General features: G+C 44.0%; 5 protein-coding genes across 5 annotated transcripts; 3 read left to right on the top strand and 2 right to left on the bottom strand.

Annotated features, from left to right (window-relative positions):
- Nucleotides 1-1,080: 1,080 nt before the first annotated feature.
- On the top strand, nt 1,081-7,893 carry AK88_02322 (uncharacterized protein; the record flags this gene model as incomplete). The annotated part of the gene is made up of 1 exon (XM_012479953.1): nt 1,081-7,893. The coding sequence occupies one exon, from the start codon at nt 1,081-1,083 to the stop codon at nt 7,891-7,893; it is 6,813 nt and encodes a 2,270-aa protein (XP_012335376.1).
- A 26-nt stretch (nt 7,894-7,919) lies between these two features.
- Nucleotides 7,920-8,345, top strand: AK88_02321 (uncharacterized protein; the record flags this gene model as incomplete). Its single annotated transcript, XM_012479952.1, has 1 exon — nt 7,920-8,345. One exon carries the CDS (start codon nt 7,920-7,922, stop codon nt 8,343-8,345), a length of 426 nt encoding a protein of 141 aa, XP_012335375.1.
- Nucleotides 8,346-9,366: 1,021 nt separating this feature from the next.
- On the top strand, nt 9,367-11,949 carry AK88_02320 (uncharacterized protein; the record flags this gene model as incomplete). Its single annotated transcript, XM_012479951.1, has 1 exon — nt 9,367-11,949. The coding sequence occupies one exon, from the start codon at nt 9,367-9,369 to the stop codon at nt 11,947-11,949; it is 2,583 nt and encodes an 860-aa protein (XP_012335374.1).
- A 226-nt stretch (nt 11,950-12,175) lies between these two features.
- AK88_02319 (uncharacterized protein) lies at nt 12,176-15,283 on the bottom strand (the record flags this gene model as incomplete). Its single annotated transcript, XM_012479950.1, has 1 exon — nt 12,176-15,283. The coding sequence occupies one exon, from the start codon at nt 15,281-15,283 to the stop codon at nt 12,176-12,178; it is 3,108 nt and encodes a 1,035-aa protein (XP_012335373.1).
- A 746-nt stretch (nt 15,284-16,029) lies between these two features.
- AK88_02318 (uncharacterized protein) lies at nt 16,030-21,860 on the bottom strand (the record flags this gene model as incomplete). Its single annotated transcript, XM_012479949.1, has 3 exons — nt 16,030-16,056; nt 16,229-21,518; nt 21,595-21,860. 3 exons carry the CDS (start codon nt 21,858-21,860, stop codon nt 16,030-16,032), a joined length of 5,583 nt encoding a protein of 1,860 aa, XP_012335372.1.
- Nucleotides 21,861-22,622: the final 762 nt, after the last annotated feature.

Below are 22,622 nucleotides of genomic sequence, written 5' to 3'. Positions count from 1 at the left end.
TTTTTTATGCGTGCACAATTGGGGACATCCTCAAAAGTGCTCAGGCTATGCTTATCGAAAAAATCACCAAGTCGATGTGGATGTCTCCGAAGGGTAGGCAGTCCGGCCTGCACAAGCAAGTGCGTACATGAGTATATACATAAATATACGCATAAATAAATATATATATTTTTTTTCCCGCCCTTTTTTAAAGATAGGGGGAATTTGCGCGCCCCCCTCAGTGTGCGGAAAACACTTTCGTGTCTTTTTAATTCGTCGGCCGTCATATAGCGATATGGAAGGGGGAGAATTAATAAAGGGCGCATATAAACCGGGAAAATAAAGCACCACGAAAATGTCCACTAAGCAGGTGCATAATTAAGTAAAAGGTTTAATTGGATTTTCTTTATGTTTACGGGCATGTGTATAATTAGCACTTGAGTAAAAAGTGCGGTGTCTATGTGTGGTCTTTTACCGCTCTCTGCTTCTCTTCCTTTTTTTTTTTTTTTTTTTTCGATACTCTCCTCCAGCAAATGTGAATTAGTTTTTTTCGAGGCGAACTGCAACTTGATGATGCATCATTCCTTCGTTCCCCTTTTTTTGCGACGTGCTTACAAAACTGTTGGAAAACTGACGGCACACTTGGGGCACTTAACTAGGTGGACACACCGTCCTTTATGCTTATGCGAACGTGGCTCTGTTTGAGGTCTACCTCTACGCAGGGCGTAAACCAAAGTGGGCTTCCCCTTTTTTTTTTTTTATGTGCGCCAAAAGTGTGGGACGCGCAGCTCTGTTAAGTTCGTACACACAAAAGGGGATTGTCCTCGTGTGCAGGGCAGCACTTTTCCCCTGAACATGAGCGAAAGCGTCTCAAGCAACACGCATAAAGGTAAACAGAAGGGTGTGAAAGCTTCTCCTACGCACTTGGAGGGCACTACCCCCGAGGGGCTCTCCACTCATGGGTGATACACAAAGGAAAACAACAGACAAACAAATTGAACACAACTAAAACAGGGGCCGGGGAAAAAGACAGCGTAATGGCATGCAGATTCCCCATCCCTGTGTACAGTTACGTCATGAATTCATGGCTGGGGACGGAAAATGCTACACGACCATTCGAATAACAAACCTGAACAGGGTAATCTCCCCATCATGAACCGTTGTAGTGTTGAAATGAATGACGCTTCTGTAGAGGCATACCACCTATGTGAAGAACCCACCAAGGTGAAAATGACCCAGAAGAAAAAATTTGTGGTTATGCGAAAGTGGATGCTAAAGGTACGAAAAATCAGTTTACACAAGAACACCAAACCTTTTTGGAAGAAAAAAAAAAAAAAAAAAATTCCCATCAAATTGGGCCAAAGGAAAATCTTCTACTCTGATCAATGCAAAGGCGAAGTAGCATGCCCTCCTGTGAGAAAACCAAATGAGCAAACATGCCAAGCATGTGGCGACAAAAAAGCGCTTGAATTTGACTGGGCACATCATGGAGGATGGAGAAGCTCCTGTGTGGTATACTCGCTTGGGATGACCACTTCCCATTTCAAGAGAGAAGCCACCACGTTGGTTTTTTCACCTCGTGAGTGTGAAGCCCAAGTGAAGAGGAGCGCAAAGAATAGCATTCGTAGTGCATGTGGTGTGAGAAGCCCTGCGCTGAAGGGAAGGAGGTGTGCGATGAAGAAGTGGAAAAAACACCCATACACCTTTCTCATTAGGAGGAGGTGGCGCGGGGGGGATAGCACTTTCTGCATCCTGGGCAGAATATCGAGGATCCAGATGACGCTCTCCCTGCCGGTGCCCATCATTTCGCTATTCACAGTTTTGCACCACCATCATGATGATCATCATGAAGATGTGCTTCCCTTTTTTCACTGTGAGCGACACATGAATAGTCGGAGCAAGAGCGGGCCAGGTCACAAGCCGTACGAAGGTATGCATCTTGTGAGGGAAAAACAAATTAACAAAACAAAAAAAAGGAAAAGGGTAAAAAAAAAAGAAAAAAAAAGCCATTTGAGCGCTGGTAATTCGCATCTCTGTAAGGCGTATGTTATTCTTCGCGCCACACACAGCGCAGGCGTGTGTTATCCTCACACCAGGGAGGCATCGCGTCGTGGCCCATCGGCGGTGGCAGCGGTGGAGAAGTCAGAAGTGCTACAAGTGGAAGGACTTGAAATACAGCAGGAAGGGGAAACACAGGAAGGATTCGAAGCGTTGCAAGGGGGGGACGACCTCCGTACCTTCCCAACCGCCTGTGCCTGTGCCATCTTGACTGGAGTTTCCACCATCATCCCCACGGCGCAGGTGAATAGGGTGAAGCCTTGCCAGGACAAGCCACAACCACAGGGAATCTCCCTCGCCTACCATGGAGATAGCAGCCATCACAACAGTCGCAGCGACCTGCGAGGCAGAATAAAACGAAAAAAAAACCTAACACCATATATGGTACAATTCACCTGTCCATTTTCATCACGACTTTCAAAGCAAAGTAAAGAAGGAGCTTCTTTGTGTGTTGAGAGCCCAAGTGGTCTCGGTGGAAGTCATGCAATTAAGGTATACATACAAACAAAAGACAAAACGACAGACTCCAGAAGGAAAAAAAGTGAACTTCCATTTCGTGCGGTGCAACTAGTTGGAGTTCCCGCTTCATGGGATGTTTCTTTTAATCGGTGCAAAGTAGACTGTGATAACAATGACATAGGTGCAATTTGTTCTAATTTTACGCGAACCCTTTGTGGGCTACTCAAAAGGAATGATGAAGCGGAAGATTATTGCATCTGCCTGAATTTGCTGCTTCACCTATTCGTTTTGAGCGCCTACAAGACAGGAGCTGTTAATCGAATTGGTAACAATCTTAGCAAATGTAGCAGTATATGTTTGAACCCACACAACATTTGTGTTGTGCTCAGTGACGAGGGGGTTCAGGGTTCAGCGCTCATGGGTGGTAAAGGGACGCGAAATCGTAAAGAGGAGAAGTACTACCCCCCTAGTCACCTCATGTCCGGGTGCACGACTAGCCCAACGTTGTGCCTGATCACATGGAAAGAGGAGAGGAAACACAGTTCAGAGAAGCTGTTTAGCAACACGAAGCAGTGTAATAAAAACAAGCTCACTGTCCTTCGGGATACACCTCTCCCATTCCGCGGCTATGAAGTCCCCTCCCAGTACACAGCTACAAATGCAAATAAAGTTGCAGAGGAGCGACTTCACGGTGATAAAAAATTTTACGACTCAGAGCACCAGATGTGCAAGATGTGGGTCGTGAAAAGGGGTGCGCATCTCTTTTATTTCCCCCGTAATGGGGGAAATGCACCGACAAGTAGCGAAAGCGGGGGAAATAACCCCACCGCCCGTGAAAGGGATAACTGGTGCGGTAAGTATGCCTCCACCCAAATCAATAAAGCATTACACGATGATTACCGTTGGTGTGGCGGTCACCAAAACGCTTACACAGGTAGGCATTGCCACAGGGACCCACCAAACCGAATGGCAAAAAGGCAGCAGCAGACGCAGCGGCAACATCAGCATGATGAACAGAAGAAGAGGCCAACCCAACAGGAGAGTAATCCTAAGCACACATACATGAAGATGAATGGACAAAGACACGAACATGAAATAAAGGTATGCGAAGCAGAGAATACAGTGGGGGGCATGCGAAAGAGTTGCACAAGTGAAAGAAATGCAAAAGTGTGTTGTCCCCCCCCACTCCTTGCCATGCGAATCTGTAAAGGTAATCTACCAAATACTCATCAGTACAAGAAGAGGGCATTCCAGATGAGGAGAACGAACTGTTCGTGTGACACCAAATACGCCAGTGAGCACACTAATGAGGGAATCTTTGCTCCCATGGCAGAAGAAGCGGATCGGATAAGCCACACCAGAGAGCACGCCAACCATGTGGGTAGTCCATCCTCAGGGGGGAACAATCAGCACTACGATGAGGTGTACAAGGGTGAATTCCTCATCGGCAACGTAAGTGGTTCGAACGTATTAAATCAATTAACCGACTTGCTCAACCGCTCCGATGGTGGGGGTGGGGTAGCCCCCCTTGTTACACACCCCAGCCAAGGTCAGAAACCAGGATGCCCCTCGAACGGGACCCATGTCGTAAAAAGAGGCACTAGTTACACTTACCCCAGGGAAGAAAATAAAAAGAGGAGCACGCCTACTTGGAGCTACCCACATGGTAGCCCCCATAACGAATATCCTCACAAAAAGAAAAAAAACATGTCGCAATTTTGCACACCAAAATGGGAAGAGAAGGCGGAGCAATTCTCAGCACTAGGAGGGGACTCGCCAAACGGGTTCGCACCTACCCATGGTGAGGGAAAGGACCATGTCGTCATTCCGAGTAATTATGTTGAGGCGGATCATTCACATAAGGTTAATCATGCAATTGGTGGAGTTTCAATGACACCTACCCCATTTGATAATAGCTCCTTGGATGAACCCAACTTCAGAGGGGCATCCCTTGTAGAGGGAGCTATAGAACAGACGTCTGAACTTGCCATCGGCACACCCGCTGGAAAGCCCTGCTTTGACGAGAGCTCCAGTGATGATGATTCACGTGTGGAGGAGAACTTGTCATGTGGAACAGTGCACTGGATGGGGAACAGACCGAAGAGGTACAACATGTACCTGGCGACGGACCCCACCTACCCATCGACCGTATGGACCGCGAAACGCATGGAGGTAGCTTTATCCGGGGGAGGAACCTCAAATGGCAAGGGAGTACTCGACCGATGCGACAACGCAAGCGACGTAACGGACGTGTCAGATGTGCATGAAGGGGATATGATTCGGAACAAATTAATGAATTGTAAACATGTGGAGGAAGGGAGGAATTTGTTGCCCCCCTTAGGAGGAGAGCAAGTTAAGAATGATGTAACGGCAAAGGGAGAAGGGGGAAAGAAGAACAAAATGGTGAGCCAGCAGGGGTCCATTTTGAGCGAGGAGTTACCACAGGAATGCCTAGATAATATGCTGCGTACAAATCAGGACATCGCATTGGAAGGGAATGGTAGCGGTTGCCGCAGCGAGGTTGACAACGGTAGTGATTGCCACAGCGAGGGCGGCGCCGAGGGGAACGAAGATGAAAACGTGGACCTGGAAGTGGCAGTGATGGAGAGACACAGTAGCATCCTAGTGAACAGGGGAATAAGAACAAAGAAGTGTGTGGACTACTCACTCTACAACACGTACGCCAAGTCTTCCTTCCTGCAATGCGCAGAGCAAGCAGATAATCATTTCATAGGGTATTACCTAGATCGATACAATGATGAGAATTTTCAACACCTCAGACAGAAGGTAAAGTTATGTTTGTCTCGCACATTTGCTAATTTAAAAACGACTAGCGAAACGTGTGTCTTACATTTCACCAACCTTATATTTGACCTGTACATAAGTAGATTCAATTCGAAAAATGAAATTATTGAAAGTATAATAAATGATATCGTCACAGAGGAAAAACAATTCTCAGATGTGATGATCCAATTGTTAAAAGAATTTTACCCAAAGGTGTATAATGACTTTGTTTTTAAAGAACAGCTAAAAGGAAAATATAACATTCTATATAAAGAGTTGAAGGATTCATGTGATTTGATTTATCATTTCATAGCTATCATCTGTCTTTTCATATCGCAGAAGTATTACAATTACAGACTGATCTCCATTGACCTAATCGCTAAGACCTATTGTAAGAGTCACTTGGAAGGTCTGCGCAAAGTGTACTCAAGAAACAATGAACTCATTAAAGATGCCTCCCCAGACTACTACTCAGCAACACAGTATCTCGACTCCACCTTCTCTGCTCATAGTGTTAATAAAAATTTTGCTCTTGAAGTAGAAATTTGTATTTTAAAAAAATTAAATTATGATCTCTCCATTCCTACTCCATATAGTCTACTGGACAGTCTGTTAAAAGCAAATGAGAATATTAATTTTTTAAAATTAAAAAATGATTATAATGCTACGGAGGGAGAGATTCTTCTTCGAATCGCTAGCATTGACAATATTTTTTTGAAGTACAAATCTTCTACTCTTTCGATGGCCATTTACGAGATTTTGAATTTCAACATTTGTAAAGACAAGATGCAGAAGGAGTTGTTTCACTTTACCAACTTTAAGGACGACTTTTGCTTCCCACCGACGGCCACTCCACGCGGGGCGGCGACCAACACGATTAACGCGGTGAGCGCGGCCAGCGCGGTCAATGTGGCCAACGCGGTTAACGCTGCCAACGCGGTCAATGCGGCCACTTGTGCCGACTGCAAGAGGCACACACATACACAGACCGAAGCGGCCGAGAAGAAAAAGAAAAACGAACTCAAACTCCTCAAGCGACAGGCCAGGAGCCTGGTCATCGCGGAGGAGGAGGACCGATTCATCACCGCCTCCAATTATATTAACCAGAAGGCACTCCTCTACCAGTGTGTCAAGCGCACCCTTATCGGCATCTGCTCCGTCATCAAGAAGAAGGTCCCCAGGTACTACTACGACTCGGACTTGGACCGAACGGACAGACTCAAGGGTTACATAAGGAACTTCCACAACGGAAAGCGCGCCTACCTGGACAGGCTCAGGGCGAAGCGGGAAGCTAAAACAGACCCCTCCAATGGCGAGGCTCCAGAGTCCGCAACCACCGCCGCGACGTCCGCTACGACCTCCGCTACAATCTCGGCTGCTGTCACTGCCGAAAACGCTCCCCCCCCGAGCAGCAAAAAGCGAAAGCGCGCGGACGTAGCGGGGCACAAAAGCGCCGACGATGAGCGGAAAGACCAAGACAAATTCCAAAGTGCAAAAAACAAAATAAAAAAAAAAATTAAAAAAAAAATAAAAAAGCTGAAAGCGTTCAAGTGGGAAGACATCCCAATTCAGTACTGCGCACCATATGTGCTGCAGGGGAAGGAAATCAAAATTTATATAAAAAAAGACGACGAAGAGGTGGGGGATGGGGATGGCAATGGCCATGGCAATGGCGCACAAAATGGAGACACGGGGAGGAAAAACTCCCTAAGTGGCATAAAGGGAGGAAGCAAAAAGAGCGGTGACACGCAGAGGAAGAACAAAAAGAATTACATCATCGGGACAAGGACGAACTCGACCGATGAGCATCTCGTGTTTTACTATAACTACCTAAGCAAGCTGCGAAGTAGGCTCGTGGAAGGGCTAAAATACTTGCTCCGTCGAATTAAAAGGATTAAAAGCAGACATGTGTGTGTGTCGTTGATTAACTTGAGTTATCTACTTAACAAGGAGGGGCTGCGAAAGAAACGCAAAAAGGAGAAAAAAAAAAAAAACATTCCCCTTTACAAGCAGCTAACTAACGAAATTAAAATTTTTTTTATGTGGCTGTACAAGCTGACGAACATTGAGATCCGCCCCCTGATCCGCTTCGCTGACCTGAAGTATATCGCTTGCATCAAGTGCTATGAGAGGAGCTACGCCAGGTACGTTGCTCGGGCGTTGGGGGAGGGAACAAAGCGGGAAGGGGAAAAAGGTCAAGGGGGAAACAGTGAAGGAGACAAACGGGATGGCAACACTCATAGTTCGGCCAAACGGGGATCATCCAAACATAAGCGCCGCAGCATCCTCGAGAAGAAGTATGCCCAGGAAGTTTCCCAGTTTACCGAGGCGGAAAACAAAAAATGTTACCCATACCTAAAGCGCAGCAGCTCCATGGCGGATCTCACCGGGGGCCACTGTACAGGGAAGACCAACAAAAAGGGGGCGGCAAGGAAAAACGGAAAAGAAGCAAAAAGTAACTGTTCCCAAAAAGAAGGCCTCGTCCACAACAAAACCAATTTTTATGAACAAACTAGCCAAAATGCGAAAAATGAAGAGTACGAAATGGCTAGCTGCACAAAAAAAAAAAAAAAAAAAAAAATGAACAAGGCTACGAGGGTGACGACCAAGTAGAGTGCGATGCTGCGAACGAACTAGACATGCAAAACACACATGACGATTTCCTCCTACGAAAAAAGGAATACGAATCTTTGGAGAAGGAAAAACCTTTCCTAGAAGAACAAAAGGAAGATAACACAGATCAGGTGTTTTCCATGCCCCATCAGGATAATGCAACAAAAATTAGTAGCGACTGGATTACGATCAACGACCCCCAGGTGGACGAGTGTGCCAAGGAATTAATGGAATGCTTCCTCAAGTGGAAAAACAAAAATTATATTTCGAAAAACTGGACCTTCAACGAATACCCCAATTGTAAAGAATACTATTTTTCTCTTGTCTTTGGTGATCTCAAATCGTCGGAAACGATGAAGGGCATCATCGAGATGATGCAAATGAAGTATAACCACCTTCTAAATATATACAAGGAGATCAACGTGCAGGCGGACTGCATGGAGTACGACTAAACCAAAAGAGGGGAGGCGCATTGAGAAAACACATGCAACTGTTTTTGTTGAAGAGCATATGCGCTGGACAATTCGTTCGGTGAAAGAAGCTTCTCCTCACCGCTAACCCATAGTGCTACTTTTTATCACGTACAAAAAAAAAAAACGTTGCGAATGCGCGCAGGGATCCTCGTGGTGACGAGAACAATGCTATATTAAGTTATTGAGCAGCCGGGTTGTATACCTTAGCCTGGGTCGCGCTCTGCCTTTTTCTATTTTTTTTTTTTTTTTTTTTTTTTTTTTTTTTTCTTATTCCCTCGAAATGTGCCTTTCGGTAAATTTCTCCTAATTTTTTTTTTTTTTTTTTTTTTACATCTCGATGTTTCCCCATTTGTAGATGCCCATTTCGCGTATGTCAACGAAATGGTACAAAGGGGGTCCAGTTGTACCGGCCTTTGTTGTTTTTTTTTTTCTCGTTCTCACATATGGCATTCACATTCGCTGCCATCACAATTTATGTAGCAACTGGTAGCGCATCCTTCGCGCAGCTTGGTTTCTTTGAATTTCCTTTTTTTGTCCCCTGTACGTTACGGTAGTAGTAGAAGAGGGTGCCCTCGTGCGTTTGCGTGTTTGCTGGGATAGCGGTTGCGTTCTCGTTGCAAACCCCTGGGTTTACCTTTTGTATGGCCTGTTTTTTTTTGTTTCCCCCTCAAGTCGCAGCAAACTATCCGCACCGCGCGAATAGCAACCATTTTGCGCATTCGGCCGCACGCTGTTCCCAGCAGAGGGATCAAAGGCGAATAAAAAAAAGGCATAAAGAGGGATAGAATCTTAATAGGAGGGATAAGGATTCAGGGGAAAAAATATAATTTCCCTTTTGCGTGCCCACGTACTGTCCAGGCCAAAGTTGGCGCATCCAAGCAGGACTATCACAGGGATGCTGTTCTTCCCTGGCAGAAGTTAGCCCAGATAACGATGCACATGATAGGTGCAGCTATCGGCCCGATAAAAAGAATTGATCACGCCCCCACACAGCGCAGACATGACCAAGGGGAAGCAAATCAACAGGGAGGTGATGGGAAGAAAGGTGAAATTGAGCAAGAAAAGAAAATTCGCGAAGAAAATGGAAGCTCTTAAGGGGAAGCTGTACAGTGCTCTGGGGGAGCGCCTGAGTGATGATGAGAGGGGGAAGAGGCCCCCCATGTGGGAGAAGAAGCTCACCGGTTGGGGCAATCGCGGCGGGCGTGAGCCCCCGGCACAACCACGGAGCGAAATGGGCCAGAAGAGGCAGAAGCGTGTCCACAACGAAGAGGACGAAGAAGAGGTATGCAGAAGTGATCCGTATAGAAACGACCTCCGCAGAGGTAAAACCCACCCTCGTGTGACAAAGCCCGATGGCTACAACGCGTTGGGTAGGCAGGAACACAAAGTGAAGCACATGGATGGGGTGGGCATCGGGAAGAGAAAAAGAGGAACCCCCCACCACACGCAACTGACATGGGTACATGGAGAGCATGAAAAGAGCATAATCGATTTCATGCAAAAGAATGGAAGTCACCATTTCAATAATTACCTAGATGATTTGAAGAAGATATATTTCTGTACAGGGCGCACATCCGACACGTACAGAATGATGATCAGGGACATGGACACCAATATGAGGTCTGTCCAGGGGGTGAAGCAGCGCTCCACAAGTGCTCCCCCATCGCCGTCGTCACCGCCGTGTGAACTTCCAGTGAGGAAGGACCAAGTGATGAAAGGCGAAGTGATGAAAGGCGAAGTGAAGAAGGAGCATGCGAGCGGTTTCGTGGACAAGCAATACCTAGTAAGCTCCACCATTGAACTCCTTTACAACCTGGGCAAGGAGGTTATGCACTTGACCCACCTGATGAAGCCCAGAAGGCACGAAGTAGCGATGAGAGAAAAACTCGTAAAACAGGTAGAAGTTTTCATAAGGGGAACATACCCACAAGTATACATTCTAATTTTTGGCTCATGCAACACAGACCTAGATCTGTACAATTCAGATATGGACATTTGCATCTACAACAGTATAGATGACGACAGAACCAATGTACGAAAATTATATAATGAAATGAAAAGGAACAAGCTTTTTAAAAATGCCAGCATTAAACAAATCATAGGAGCAAAAGTACCTATAGTTAAATGCTTCTTTACACATTTACAGATTTCAATCGACTTCTCCTTCAACCAAGTGAGTGCCATTGTTAGTACTGTACAGACTCAAAGAGTTTTAAAAAAAAACCCGCTTATAAAATATATTATTATTTTTTTTAAAATTCTGTTATCTGTAAATGATTTGAATGATGCATTTCAGGGAGGCATTAGTTCCTTCAAACTTTTCCTCATCATGGTCAAGTTCATGCAGGAGCACTCCTTTGTCTTCTACGGAAAAAATACTTACCTCTATGTCGGAGAAGTGGTTCATAAATTCGTTTCATATTTGTCCTTGTTTAAGGACAAGTCTCAACAGAGCATGGCTTCCTTCTTCTCCGCTATATACAAATACAACCCTCCCACTCAAACAGCCAACCAAGCTACACAGTGTGGTAGTCACGCCGCTACCCCCCGGACGCCGACCATCGAATTTGTGAAGAGAAAAAATATGAAAGTTATTAAGAAGCTCTTTAGTCATATATTTTGTAAATTAGGTTTGACTAACACAAGCTTTAACGAGAACAAGGGAGATCTCTCATTTGAAAAATTATTTCAAGTCAGGCAATGTATGAAGGAGGCTCTGTACTCCTTATCAGATGTGCTCATATATCTTGTGAGGAAAAAAAACAAGAATATATGTCCAGAGTTTGACGACGTTATCTTCGCGGATGCGCTCTCCATAGTGGCCTTCTTCCACTTCCTGCGAGAGGAACGACTCAACCGATTTCTACGCGACTACTATGCGTTGTTACACCAGAGGATGCTGTGCCTTAGGGGTAAGACGCCACCCGACAAGGTACCCCTACATGATGATGCCCTCATTGAAGTTTGTGAAGAGCCAAATGGGGAGGTCACACAGAACCAGCATCTCCCTCCCGAAGGCACACTCGCCCAGGTGAACACACCGAACGACCATTTGGAAGACCCGCACGATGGAAAAGACAATCACAGCACTGATGCGAATTGCCCGCTTCAGCATGTCACCCACAATATAGATAGTGCAGCAGGCGACCAACTCAATCACGCAAACGGGCTATCCCCCCTCATGAGTAGCTACTTCAAACATGACAGCATCGACGAGGTCCAAGCGAACGTCAACCGCCTGTACCTCGCCATGGGTCACAAAACAAATAATCACAATCGGCTCGTAAAGAAAGTTTGCTCCAAGCTGGTAATTATGAATTCCTTGTTGGACTTAAATAAGGTTTTATCCAATAGGTTTCATTACCATCAAATATTTTTGCCTTCCCCAGAGGAGAGGAAGTGTAAGGGTTCAACCCCCGCTTGGCCAGAGGAGGGTGACCCGCAGGACCAAGCAGAGCTGGCTGCGCTAAAAAGGCACATGCTGGCTAGCTTGGTCAGATTTAAAAAATACGACCCCAGTGAAGTTATGGGGCTGGAAATCAAAAGCGAGTTTTTTGTGAACACCGCAGACACGGTGTTCTGAGGAGGAGGCGTAGCGCGGAAAGCACAACCCCCCTCTTCTTCGAAAGGGCATTTGATCGCGTTTTTTTTTTTTTGTTCCCTTACGTATGCCACTTTTTTTTTTTTTTTCTCCTTTTTTTTTTTTTGTGAACTTTCTCCTGCGTAGCGTAGAGAGGAGCTTTTTATATAAACACCCATTTGGCTTACTTCACTTTTTTGTGCCTTCTAATAAAAAGAACCTTCTAGCGTTAGATGCTCTCAACGAGCGTATACTTCTCCCGCATGTCGGTGACAACACGATAAATGAAGGAGGCCATGCTTGACATGCGTTTCTCAGCATGTCTGTCCCAATGGGCACTTGGATCCAGGGTGGACCCCTCAATGGGGGTTGTCTTCCTCTCATTATTGTTCTCATTATTTTCCTCATTAATCTCCCCCATGGAGCTGTCCACCGCTACTCCGCCCATCACTCTCCCCCGCGCTGCTGTGCCCCCCTCGCGAAACGCCAAATTGGGGAAGACAAAATGCAGCACGCTCACCTGCTTGCCAGACCACTGTGTGCACTTGATATAATTCAAAAGGGAGAAAATGATGGAGTACATAAAGGCATACACAACGGGGCGCTTATTCTTATAAACGACGTTGTGCACGTAGGGCAAGGGACACGTCAGTGAGGAAACGTGATAGTTGCTACACAGGTCCAAAATCTTCAACAAGGAAAGTAAAATTATTTGAAAACTTTTGCTGTTCACATTTTTGGGTATAATAACATGAAAAATTATATCCACATGTATTTTTTTTTTTTTTGTTTTTAAAATATTTTCATGCACTTTGCACACTGTGCTTTCCTTCACATCCGAATGAACCGACTTTTCTCTCCCTTCCTTATGCATAAAGTAGCAGCTATTTTTTTTGAGCTGTTCATATATGGGAATGATGGACGAGGGTAGGTTACTCTTATTAATTCTGTCCAAGCTGAACAAATCATTTACATGATTTTTAATCGTTGTCATATCATAGGTTAATTCTTTGTATTTTTTTTCCTCTCCATTTCTTCCTTCCCCCATTTTAACATTTTTTTTTTTTTTTTTTTTTTTTTCTGCTTCTCCTCCCTTAGGTGTATCCCTCCCCCCCATTCCGATTTTCAAATTCGTGTGTCTCGTTATGATGATGTTTCCACATCGCAACTTTGTTCCCATCACAGAGGGGTACCTGTGTCCAGTTGTTCTCCCCCCTTGCACTTGTCCATTGCCACTTACAAACTCGTGGAACATACCCAGCTGCTCCTTCAACGTAGGAAAAACAAAATCGGTCTTGTTCATGCTCATGTTGAACATACTCTGATAAACATTTTCTTTGCAGAAGCCGTTGGTATCTTCACACAAGTAGAGGACCAGCCCGTTGAGGGGCTTCTCCCTTAGACTGATTTTGCTCCAATGTGTATGAGATGACTCCTCCTTAATACAAGCATTATCTTGTAGCAGAAACGGGATGGAGTCATCTTTGATGTACTTGTGCGTACTGTCGTAGCTTTTGTTGAAGGGGTTGTCCTTCCCATCCGGCGTTGCTCCGAGTTTGCTTCTAAACTGCCCCTTGGCGTTGAAGTACTTTGACTCGGTGCCCGTCCACACCGGGGTGTCATTCGTTTTGTCTGCCTCCTTCAAGGGGGGGCCTTCATGTGCCCCACATTTCGTTGTTTGATTCGCTCCCTGGTCAGCGCAGTGATCTGCACAATGAGCTGCTGCCCTGCACGCGTAATGGTCGCGGCACAACTGACTTAACAAACCATAGAGGCGTCCCTTAACCTCCTCATTGTTCTTGCTATGGCGTAGAAAAAGGTCTTCCACTTCGCCAAGGCTGAAAATTACGGACACTCCCAACGTATCGCACACGGAGCGCTTAAGGTAGAGATGAAGGTAGCTAATTACATTCACATTACTTTTAATCAACTTATACAAGTAAAAGAGGTGAAAATATTTTACTATGCACGCAAAATATATGTGTCGTTCCTTATTTGCGCAGGGGCAGAAACCATTGGGCTGAACCCGTATTAATTTCTCAACCACACCTTCATCTCCTTCCTCCAATTCGTCCATGGGTAAAGGAGGCAAAGACAAGACGTTCCGCTCCCTTTGTATTATGTTAAATATGTAGAAGATATGCTCCTTGTACTCTTTCAAGTTTACAAGCTGCATGACCTTCACCTCGTGTTCCGCGTGTCTACACAGAGCTTCCTTCTCAGCTATATGCTTAAAGACGAGGTCATTAATTTGCTTCGTGCCCTCGGCATTGTCCACTCTGGTTACCTTAGTTGCATTTATAAGATCTTGCATTTCGCAGTTATGGGTTATGGACAGCTGCTGCTTTTTTTTATTTATCATTTGAATATTTTCAAAATGCATTCGGTTCATACGTTTAAATAAGTAGTAAATATTTTTGTAGATTCCTTCATAGATGTTTTTTTCTTCACTTGCTAATTTGCTTACTTGCCAGCTAAGTCTGCATCTCACATTTAGCTGCATCAGACACCCCCAGTAATGCACGTGTGCATATAATCTTTTGAGTTGCTCAACGAACTGACTTTCACCCACCTCAGAGCATGCTGTGGATGCACAGAATGGGAACCGTCTCGAGGCGTAATTGTGCAAAGACGTATTCGTAATGCACTTTGCAGTGTAGCTACTTTCACCCTTGTCGCTAATGTGGACCTTTCCATATGTCCCACCAGCACGTCCCAACGATTTACTTCCACAATGATTGACCCTGTTCTGATAGCCTTCATCACTGATGTCCCTATTCCATTCACGTTTCTCTTTTCCCTTATGTGCTTCTTCCCCAATTGTGTGTTTATGCCTCCTCCCCCCTGGTTGATAATCTTCATATGATGTTTCATTTTGTTCTCCTTGGCTATATGAATGAGGAGTTCCCCCCGAGATGTGACCCAAACCGCCATGTGTACCATTCCCGGTGAGTAGCCTTTTCAACTTGTATACGCTGCATTTCGCCCTTTTTGTTAACCTCCTTGCGTTTAAAAGGGGAGTGGTCTCACCTGTGGATTTGCTCAAATCGTAGACAATGTCAAAGTGGGGGGTATTATTTTGGCTTAACTCGGAGAGGACAAAATTGAAGTAGGAAAAAATTATATAATTAAAAATTAGCAAGTATTCCTCGTGGAATCGTGTCTTCTCCTGTTCATGCTTTTTCAGTAGCCTCTTATATGTCTGCATAAGGGTGACTATCAAGTCCCGCTCGAATTGGTAAAGCAGCAAATTGGTGGCGAAAAGGGGAGTATTTGCGTCGACATTTTTGTAAAAGCTGGTTATTCTTTTGGCCAGGCGCCTTCGCGCGGTTTTCATTTTGCTGTCCCTCTCCGTTCGGGGTTGGGGTGAGGAGCGCTCGGCGGGCGAACGACGAAAAACGGCAAATGAACAAAAGAACAAATGAGGAAATGAGGAAATGAAAAAATGTGCAAAAGAGCAGATCACCGACCAGATAGCCAAGCAGTGCCACCTTGCAGGTGATAATTTTTCTCGTTTTTGCCTGACCAGTCAGGTAAAAAGTGAAAGTTAAGAAAAAAAAAAAAAAAAAAAAAAAAGCGAACGGGAAAATGGCTAGATTAATGATGTACTAACCGGTGGAACGACCAAACAGGGAAAGCCCGAACAAGGAGCATAAAATTGTCTTGCATTTCTTGTAACAAAAAAAGGGAAAACACTGCTGCGCAGGGCAATGGGGGGAGAAATGAAACAACAAAAAAAAAAAAAAAAAAAAAAAAAAAAGCAAAGCAAAAGAAAGCGTCATTTTTCTTTATTCACAATTTAAAAATTAAAGATAATTTAAAAAGTTTCAAAATGCGTCAAGGGGGCATCCGGTCCAATCGCAATGCTGCTACGTGTGGGGCGCCGTAGCCAGTTGAGAAAGCGGCTGCACAAACAAAGGGGTGTGTAGGGGGAAGGTTGATACCTTCCACGGATAATACACCTCCGCGAAAATGTCATCATGTGATTAGTCAGTCCTTTCTTCTGCGTCGCTCCAATGTGTTGATTCACCAGTCAAGCATGTTTTACTCTTCTTTTTCGTCCTTAACAACATGGGGGTTACTTCATGTGTTGTACGATATGACATAAGCCTGAAAGGGGGAAAAGATAAAAAAAAAAAAAAAAAAAATTACACCTCTCATTTGAGTAATTTTCCGTGTGTATAAAAATGTGCCAAGCCGCAAAAAGCAGTACAACTACATGGAGCCATGTTTTTTTTTTTTCTCCCTGCACGTTTTGCGGGGACACGCCCACCAAACCAACCTGATCGTCACGCTCAATTTTCATTGTACGCGATGGGCAAGACAGTACGAAAAGTTTGCGGGACTTCCTGCACAGCGGCGAAATGTCCATGTAACGCAAAATGCCAATACACAAGCACTGCTTGTTGTGAAGGAAGTAGGAGAAACATTTGTAAAAACTCTTCTTGTAAAAATACGACGGGATTGGAATTAAATTCACCTGACCTGTACATAACTTTAAATTTTTGTGGAAAGCTTTGGCGTTCTTGGAGTATTCATTTATATCAATCCCAATGAGGGAATAAATGACTGAGTACTCAATGGCGTATTTACTTATGGGCAAAGAAAAGGATACCAAATTATGTAGCATCTCATCCACAAAAATGTTGGCAGAGACCAGCTCGAATGTGTAAATGTACTCTCCACAATTTTCCCAAATTTTATTCATTTTTTCATTGTCGTTATAATTTTCGTAAGACAAGTTGATACTTCCGTCGATGTATTCTAGGCTCTCCGAATTTTTAATCAAACAAATGAGGTAAAGGTTCCGGTTGACGTTGAAGATGTTCAGGGTTTTACAGTCTCCCCGCAGCGGCAGAGGTGGCCCTCCCCAACGACGATAGGCGGACGATGCAGCAGAGGATGCAGAGGAGGAGGATGACGACGCAGATGACTCTGTCGACGAGCATGTCTTTACCCGTATCATCTCATTCAGTTGGAACGGAACTTCACTGGCGAACACTTTCTCGTTAATATTAACATCCTTGAATTCATTTTTGAAGACCCTTCTCACCAAATTCATGTAATTGAATCTACTCTTCAACACACTGTTGTACAGCTGGTATATGACATTCTTTATAATGATTACTTCGTTGTCGATCCGGTAGGCATCTTTGTCAATGAAGAGGCTGTGGTTGGCGTTGAAGATGATGAGCCTCTTCGCATAGAAAACGCCTGCCTGTATAAGGTTGGTGCTGTTCAGGGCCGACCCCCGGATGAAGGCCACGTTATGGCAGAAGTCCAGGAGGTCGTTCTCGTAATTGAATTTTGGTACATGCAGGGATAGGATGATTATGTTGTACTTGATTTTTCCACCAGCCTTTTTTTTGTTTAGCGAAGCGGTGTCGCCGCAGGAGTCTTCACAGGAGTCATCACTCGAATCGTCGCTACAAGAGCTGTTCACATGAACGATTGGTTGTTCGCCTCGCTGTTCCCTGTCCGTCGCCCCCGTTTGCATCCTTTCCCTTTCCCTTCTCCTCTTTCGCCTCTTTTTCCTCTTCCTTCTATGCCTCAACCAGTTGCCTGTGTTCACCTGCAGGTGCTTGAGGAACAGGTGTATGTTGTCTGGCCAGCCGCACACCAGCAGCAGCGGCTTGTGCTTCTCGCTGAATATGTCCCGGTAGGCCGATATGTAGTTGTCGACTTCGTATATTCCCAGGAAGAAGTTGTAGAGGAGGTTCTTCCGCTGGGGCACCTTCTCCTCCTGTGCTTGGCTCTGAGACTGGCGCTCCAATTGGAAGTCCGATTGGCGATGCACCGAACCGTCAGCTTCGCCGCGCTGCTGCTCGTCGCTGCCCGAATTGGCGCCTCTCGCGCCAAAGTTGACTTTCCCCCTCGTGGCGCTCACCCCAACCACCTTCTTCTTCTCCTCCTCCTCTCGCTTCGTGGTTGCCCCGGGCACATTTCTCCTCGCGCTGGCATTCTCCCGGAAGCGTTCGCTGATACGCCGATCGTTGTACTCATACACCTTCTTCGAGATGTTCTTAATGGAGGACAGCTTGATCAGGTTGTCCAGGCTGGTGGTTAGAATTATCCCTGAAAAGGCAGAAGTATAGTAAAACTTATTTTCCTCCCCAATAATATAATCCACAGGGTTTAAAAAAATTTCTTTATTGATTGTTATTATGCCGATAAGGAAGGCACTATACTTTTGGTACAAATATTCCGTAGCTGTTTGGAAGAGAAATCCCCTCATGCATTCAGGGAATTGAAAACGATATATGTTGTACTTTAGCCCCTCCAGGTAATAGTACATGTTTAGACTGACCCTCTCGAGCATGCGATAATAATTTTGGTAGTTGGGTGTGTGTGTAATGTCTAGATCGTCCAGGGTGTTCATAGGGAGCATTTCCTTGTAATTCGCGGGGTCTAGTTTTCCCTGGGTTCGTATTGTTATTCCCCTTTTAACTTCAGGTTCGCTAGTACTACGAGTGGCGACTTTAGTAATGTTAGCCTTATGAACAGTGCCACCTCTCTGAACGGATTCTCTTCCCTTCAGATATGGGAGAAGCCCTCCAAAAGACATGCCAGAGCTGGAGGAAGACATTTCACCCATGTTGTTAATCTTCACACCCTGATTCATTTTCTCCCTGTTTTTTCTTTTTAATATCCTGTTATACATAAGTAACTTTAAATCGATGATGTATTTCTTCAAACTCTTCACGGCCTTAGGCTTATAAAAAAAATTAATAATTAAAAAAAACAGGCCCTTACAATTGACACTCTTGGCCAGGAGAGCATATTTCAATTCTTCCATGCTCAAATAATTATAAACCTTCATGGATTTCACCAGTTCCTCATATGTGTTATTAGAGAGTTGTAGAGTGATGGGGATGAGTGTGTTACAAATATTGTATGTACCTATGAATCGCAGGAGACACTCCTGATCATCCTTCTCCTTAACAACATAAGAATCATTAATGTTAATATTCATTTCTAAATTCTTCATATTATTTTTATTTATTTCATTTTTGTAGTCGGAGAGAAAATCTGCGTATTTCCATTTTTTCGGCTTGTCTTTATTAAACTTGTTAATAATATTATTGTGTAGTATGTCATTGGAGCTGATTCTCTGGTTAGGATCATTGTTACTAAAATTTAAATTATTACTAGCGAGGAAAATCTGCTGATACAGCAAGGTATACTTTTCTGCATCTACGTTGTTTAGAATGTAAAGAGCCCTGGCGTTAATAACTGCGTCATATATGATACTAGGACAAATGAAACATTCATTTCCTCCATTTATACACACCTTAATATTCGTATTTTTCACAATACTTCCATACACAAAACGATAAATGATTACTGGTAGAGGAGTAAAAATAAAAATACATTCTACTGAATTGGGAAAGCTATTATTAATCGCTTTACAAATGTATAACAATTGAGTTGGACTCACTGGCCCAAGGATAAGAATATAATCGTCATCCTGTTTAGGTATAATACCCATAATCGTTTTAGGGCTAAACATGGCTTCCTTCAATCGCTTGAATTGTGCCCCCACAAAACTAATGCATGTGATTATAATAAACATGGTGAGACATTTCCCTGCAGGAGTAACAGGAGTATAATCTCCATACCCAACTGTCGACATGGTTATGACTCCAAAATATATAAAGTCTAATGGGCTCACAAAATCACGTTCAATGTCTGGTGCTTCTAATATATACATAATACCTGAAAAGGTAAACAGAATTGCTAAGGCCAAAATGATTATTCCTATTATTATAATCTTCACGTCGCTTAACCAGAAGAAGCAAGAACTGATAGTGCTCTCTGCTCTCACTAGTCTTAAAAAACGAAGAGGACCTAGTATTAAGAACCAGTAATTTTGGCTGTACTTATTTTCACACATGGCGTTCATTATTAGGGATGAAACTGGGGTAGTAATAAAGTCGATAAGTGAGAAAAAGGAAAATATATATTTCAGTCTGTTGTTAGTGAAATATAGTCCTAAAAAATAATCAAACACTCCACACCATTGGAAGGTGCATTCAATGTACCCATAGAAAGACGGAACTTTTTTCATGTTCCATTCTGTTATTTGAAAATTTTTAGGCTTCCTTTCCATATAGCTAGCTGCCCACAGCCAAACAATACACCACAAAACAATTCGAATCAAAATGGCAATGATCCACACAGGCTCGTACGACAAATAATGCATAAACCGGTGCTTTATGTAAAGGGACACACCTCTAAAGAAGAGAAAAAAATTATTCGTAGACTTGGAAGACTTCATATTATAATTAATAAAAAAATAAAAAAACTTCTTCACCTTTTTTATACATTTGATTTGTTTAAAGTATCGAGTTCTACCTTTGATCAATTTTCTATACTGGTGTTTTTTTTTTTCTTTTTTATTGCTAAAGAGAATTGCACTTTTGGCTGAGTACAAGTTGGGGGTGGCTACATCGGTATGGTCTTTGCTATGTGATTTTATTTCTCGGCTCATCAACTCCTTCGGCCCTCTTTCATCATGTTCTTTGTTTCGAGCGTCATGCCCCACGTCGTCTACGATATACTTCGCACCTCCCTTCTTCGCAGTATCTCCTTCCCCCACGTGCCCTTCCCCAATGTATACCTTCTTATACCTGGCAGACTCCTCACACCCCTCGCTATCAGATGAGGAGTACTCCTCTGAACTCAGCGAACGTATGTTCTCTGTGTGTGCCTTCAAAAATTGAGTCACCATATTATTTTTATAAGACGAAGTGAAGGTCAAGGGGACGTACTTATTGTATATCGAGGACTTCCTTGCCTTGAGTTTGTTCTTGTTTGCTACAAAGTTGCTCGTCTGATGACCCAGAAAAATTTTTATATCGTCTAGACTAGCAGAATCCTTCATGATCATGTCATTGTCTTCATTCAAATTGATATTGAAGCTGAGCGATCGGGATAAATTAAAATTTTTTTTTTTATTCACTTTTTTCATATCACTGTTCATCCACATGTTGCAGTCATCCAGGTAGATGCTCTGTCGCTTGTGGCTGCTCGCTGCTCCTGGTTGTACGCGGCTCTTCCTAGGGACACCTTCACAGGGTTGTACCCCAGTGGTGGGTTGCTCGTCGAGGACCTCACCCTGTCCTGCAGGATCCTGTCTACCCTTCTTCTTTCCCTTCTTCGTTTTATGCCCAGTAAAAAGAGTCTTAATGCTATACCGTTTATTATTCCTGTTGATACTGAATAAGGCAAAGGTGTTCCTGCGCCTCTTGCTGTCCTTCTCTCCCCTCTCGATGCTAATGGAGTCCTTGTCATCACTGTTGGAAGGGGTATCGTAGTAAAACGGCTTGTACTGATGAGAGTATTTGTTAACGTTCCTCGCTCGAGTAAACACATTCTTAAGGATGCGATAGAAAAAAGGAAACTGCAGCAAGATATAAGAAATCAGCATACTTCCAAATTCAAGAATTATTATGTACACGATTATTATGGGTCCATAGTTGGTCGATATGTCGATCGATGCGTACAGAATTAAAATCACAATTAGTAAACTCAACACCGAGGTAAACACTTTGTATATATAATTTTGAATTCTAAACATTTGAACTTGAGTTTTTTTTTTTTTTTTTTTTTCTTCTGCCTTGTGTGCTGTAATTACCTCCCTCATACGTGTTGTTTTGTCTTGCGCTGTTCATAGTTCCTCCGTCGTCCTGTCCCAAACTACTACTGCGTCTTCCCCCATAATGACCATCGCCTTTCTTCCAATGATCTTGTTGTCCATGCCTCGAACCGTTGAAAGGACTCCCTTCTTCTACCTGTTCTTCCTCTTTGCACTCGCTCAGCTGCAGAACGTTCGCCGATATCACCACTTCCTTTTTCGTCCCTACTGCTCTTTTGTTCATCGCATTTTTTCCTCCCTCCAGGTCCTTCGCCATGCTGCTTCGCATTTTAAAAAGCGTGTGTGTGTGTGGGGGGGGCGGTAGAGAGTTCTTAAACAACGTTCGGGAAGTGGGCTGGATTCATTTGTATCTTCTCGTTACATACCAGATGCAACTTGCCCGTTGGGCTCCTCCCGGTGTGGGTGAGTCTCCCTCCCCGGCCTCAAACCGCAGATCCCGGATGGGCAGCTCCACGAAACCTCTGCTTCTACGCTGCACACGTGGAGGCCTCCCATCGAACACATAGTCAACGCATGTACACCGTCTGTATGTGTACGTGTGTATGTATGTGTGTGTGGGGGGGGATACGTCACACACGGGCAAGCATGCCCATGGTCATTTCGCCTGAACCACAAGCTCTCTTTGCAATCGTGCAGGGGATGTGGCGGACCGGCTTTTGAGGGGAGACGAACAAATTTGCGTCAAGAGGACCGTATACTTGGGCCACACAAGCGGAAGGAAAATTATTAAAAAAATGTGAATTGGGTTGATCACAAAAACAGAACGACTTAACGCGGGAGCGGTGAACAAATCTCCTCAAAGAGAAATATTGCTCACCTTTGGCAGGTGAAAAATAAAATTAATTAAAATGCCAATTGTGTGGAAACACCTGCACAATTTTTACACTTGAAAAAAAAAAAAAAAAAAGAATGAAAAAAAAGGAGGGGAAAACAAATGAGTCGCATGATAATACATAACTGTAGTGTAATTGCAAAATTTTCAATCTTTTTTTTTTTTTTTTTTTTTTTTTTTTTTTTT

The sequence above is a fragment of the Plasmodium fragile genome, assembly GCF_000956335.1.
Source record: "Plasmodium fragile strain nilgiri unplaced genomic scaffold supercont1.22, whole genome shotgun sequence".
NCBI classification, from domain to species: domain Eukaryota; phylum Apicomplexa; class Aconoidasida; order Haemosporida; family Plasmodiidae; genus Plasmodium; species Plasmodium fragile.
Note: the sequence above shows the minus strand (reverse complement) of the source record. Positions and strands in the feature narration are given on the sequence as shown.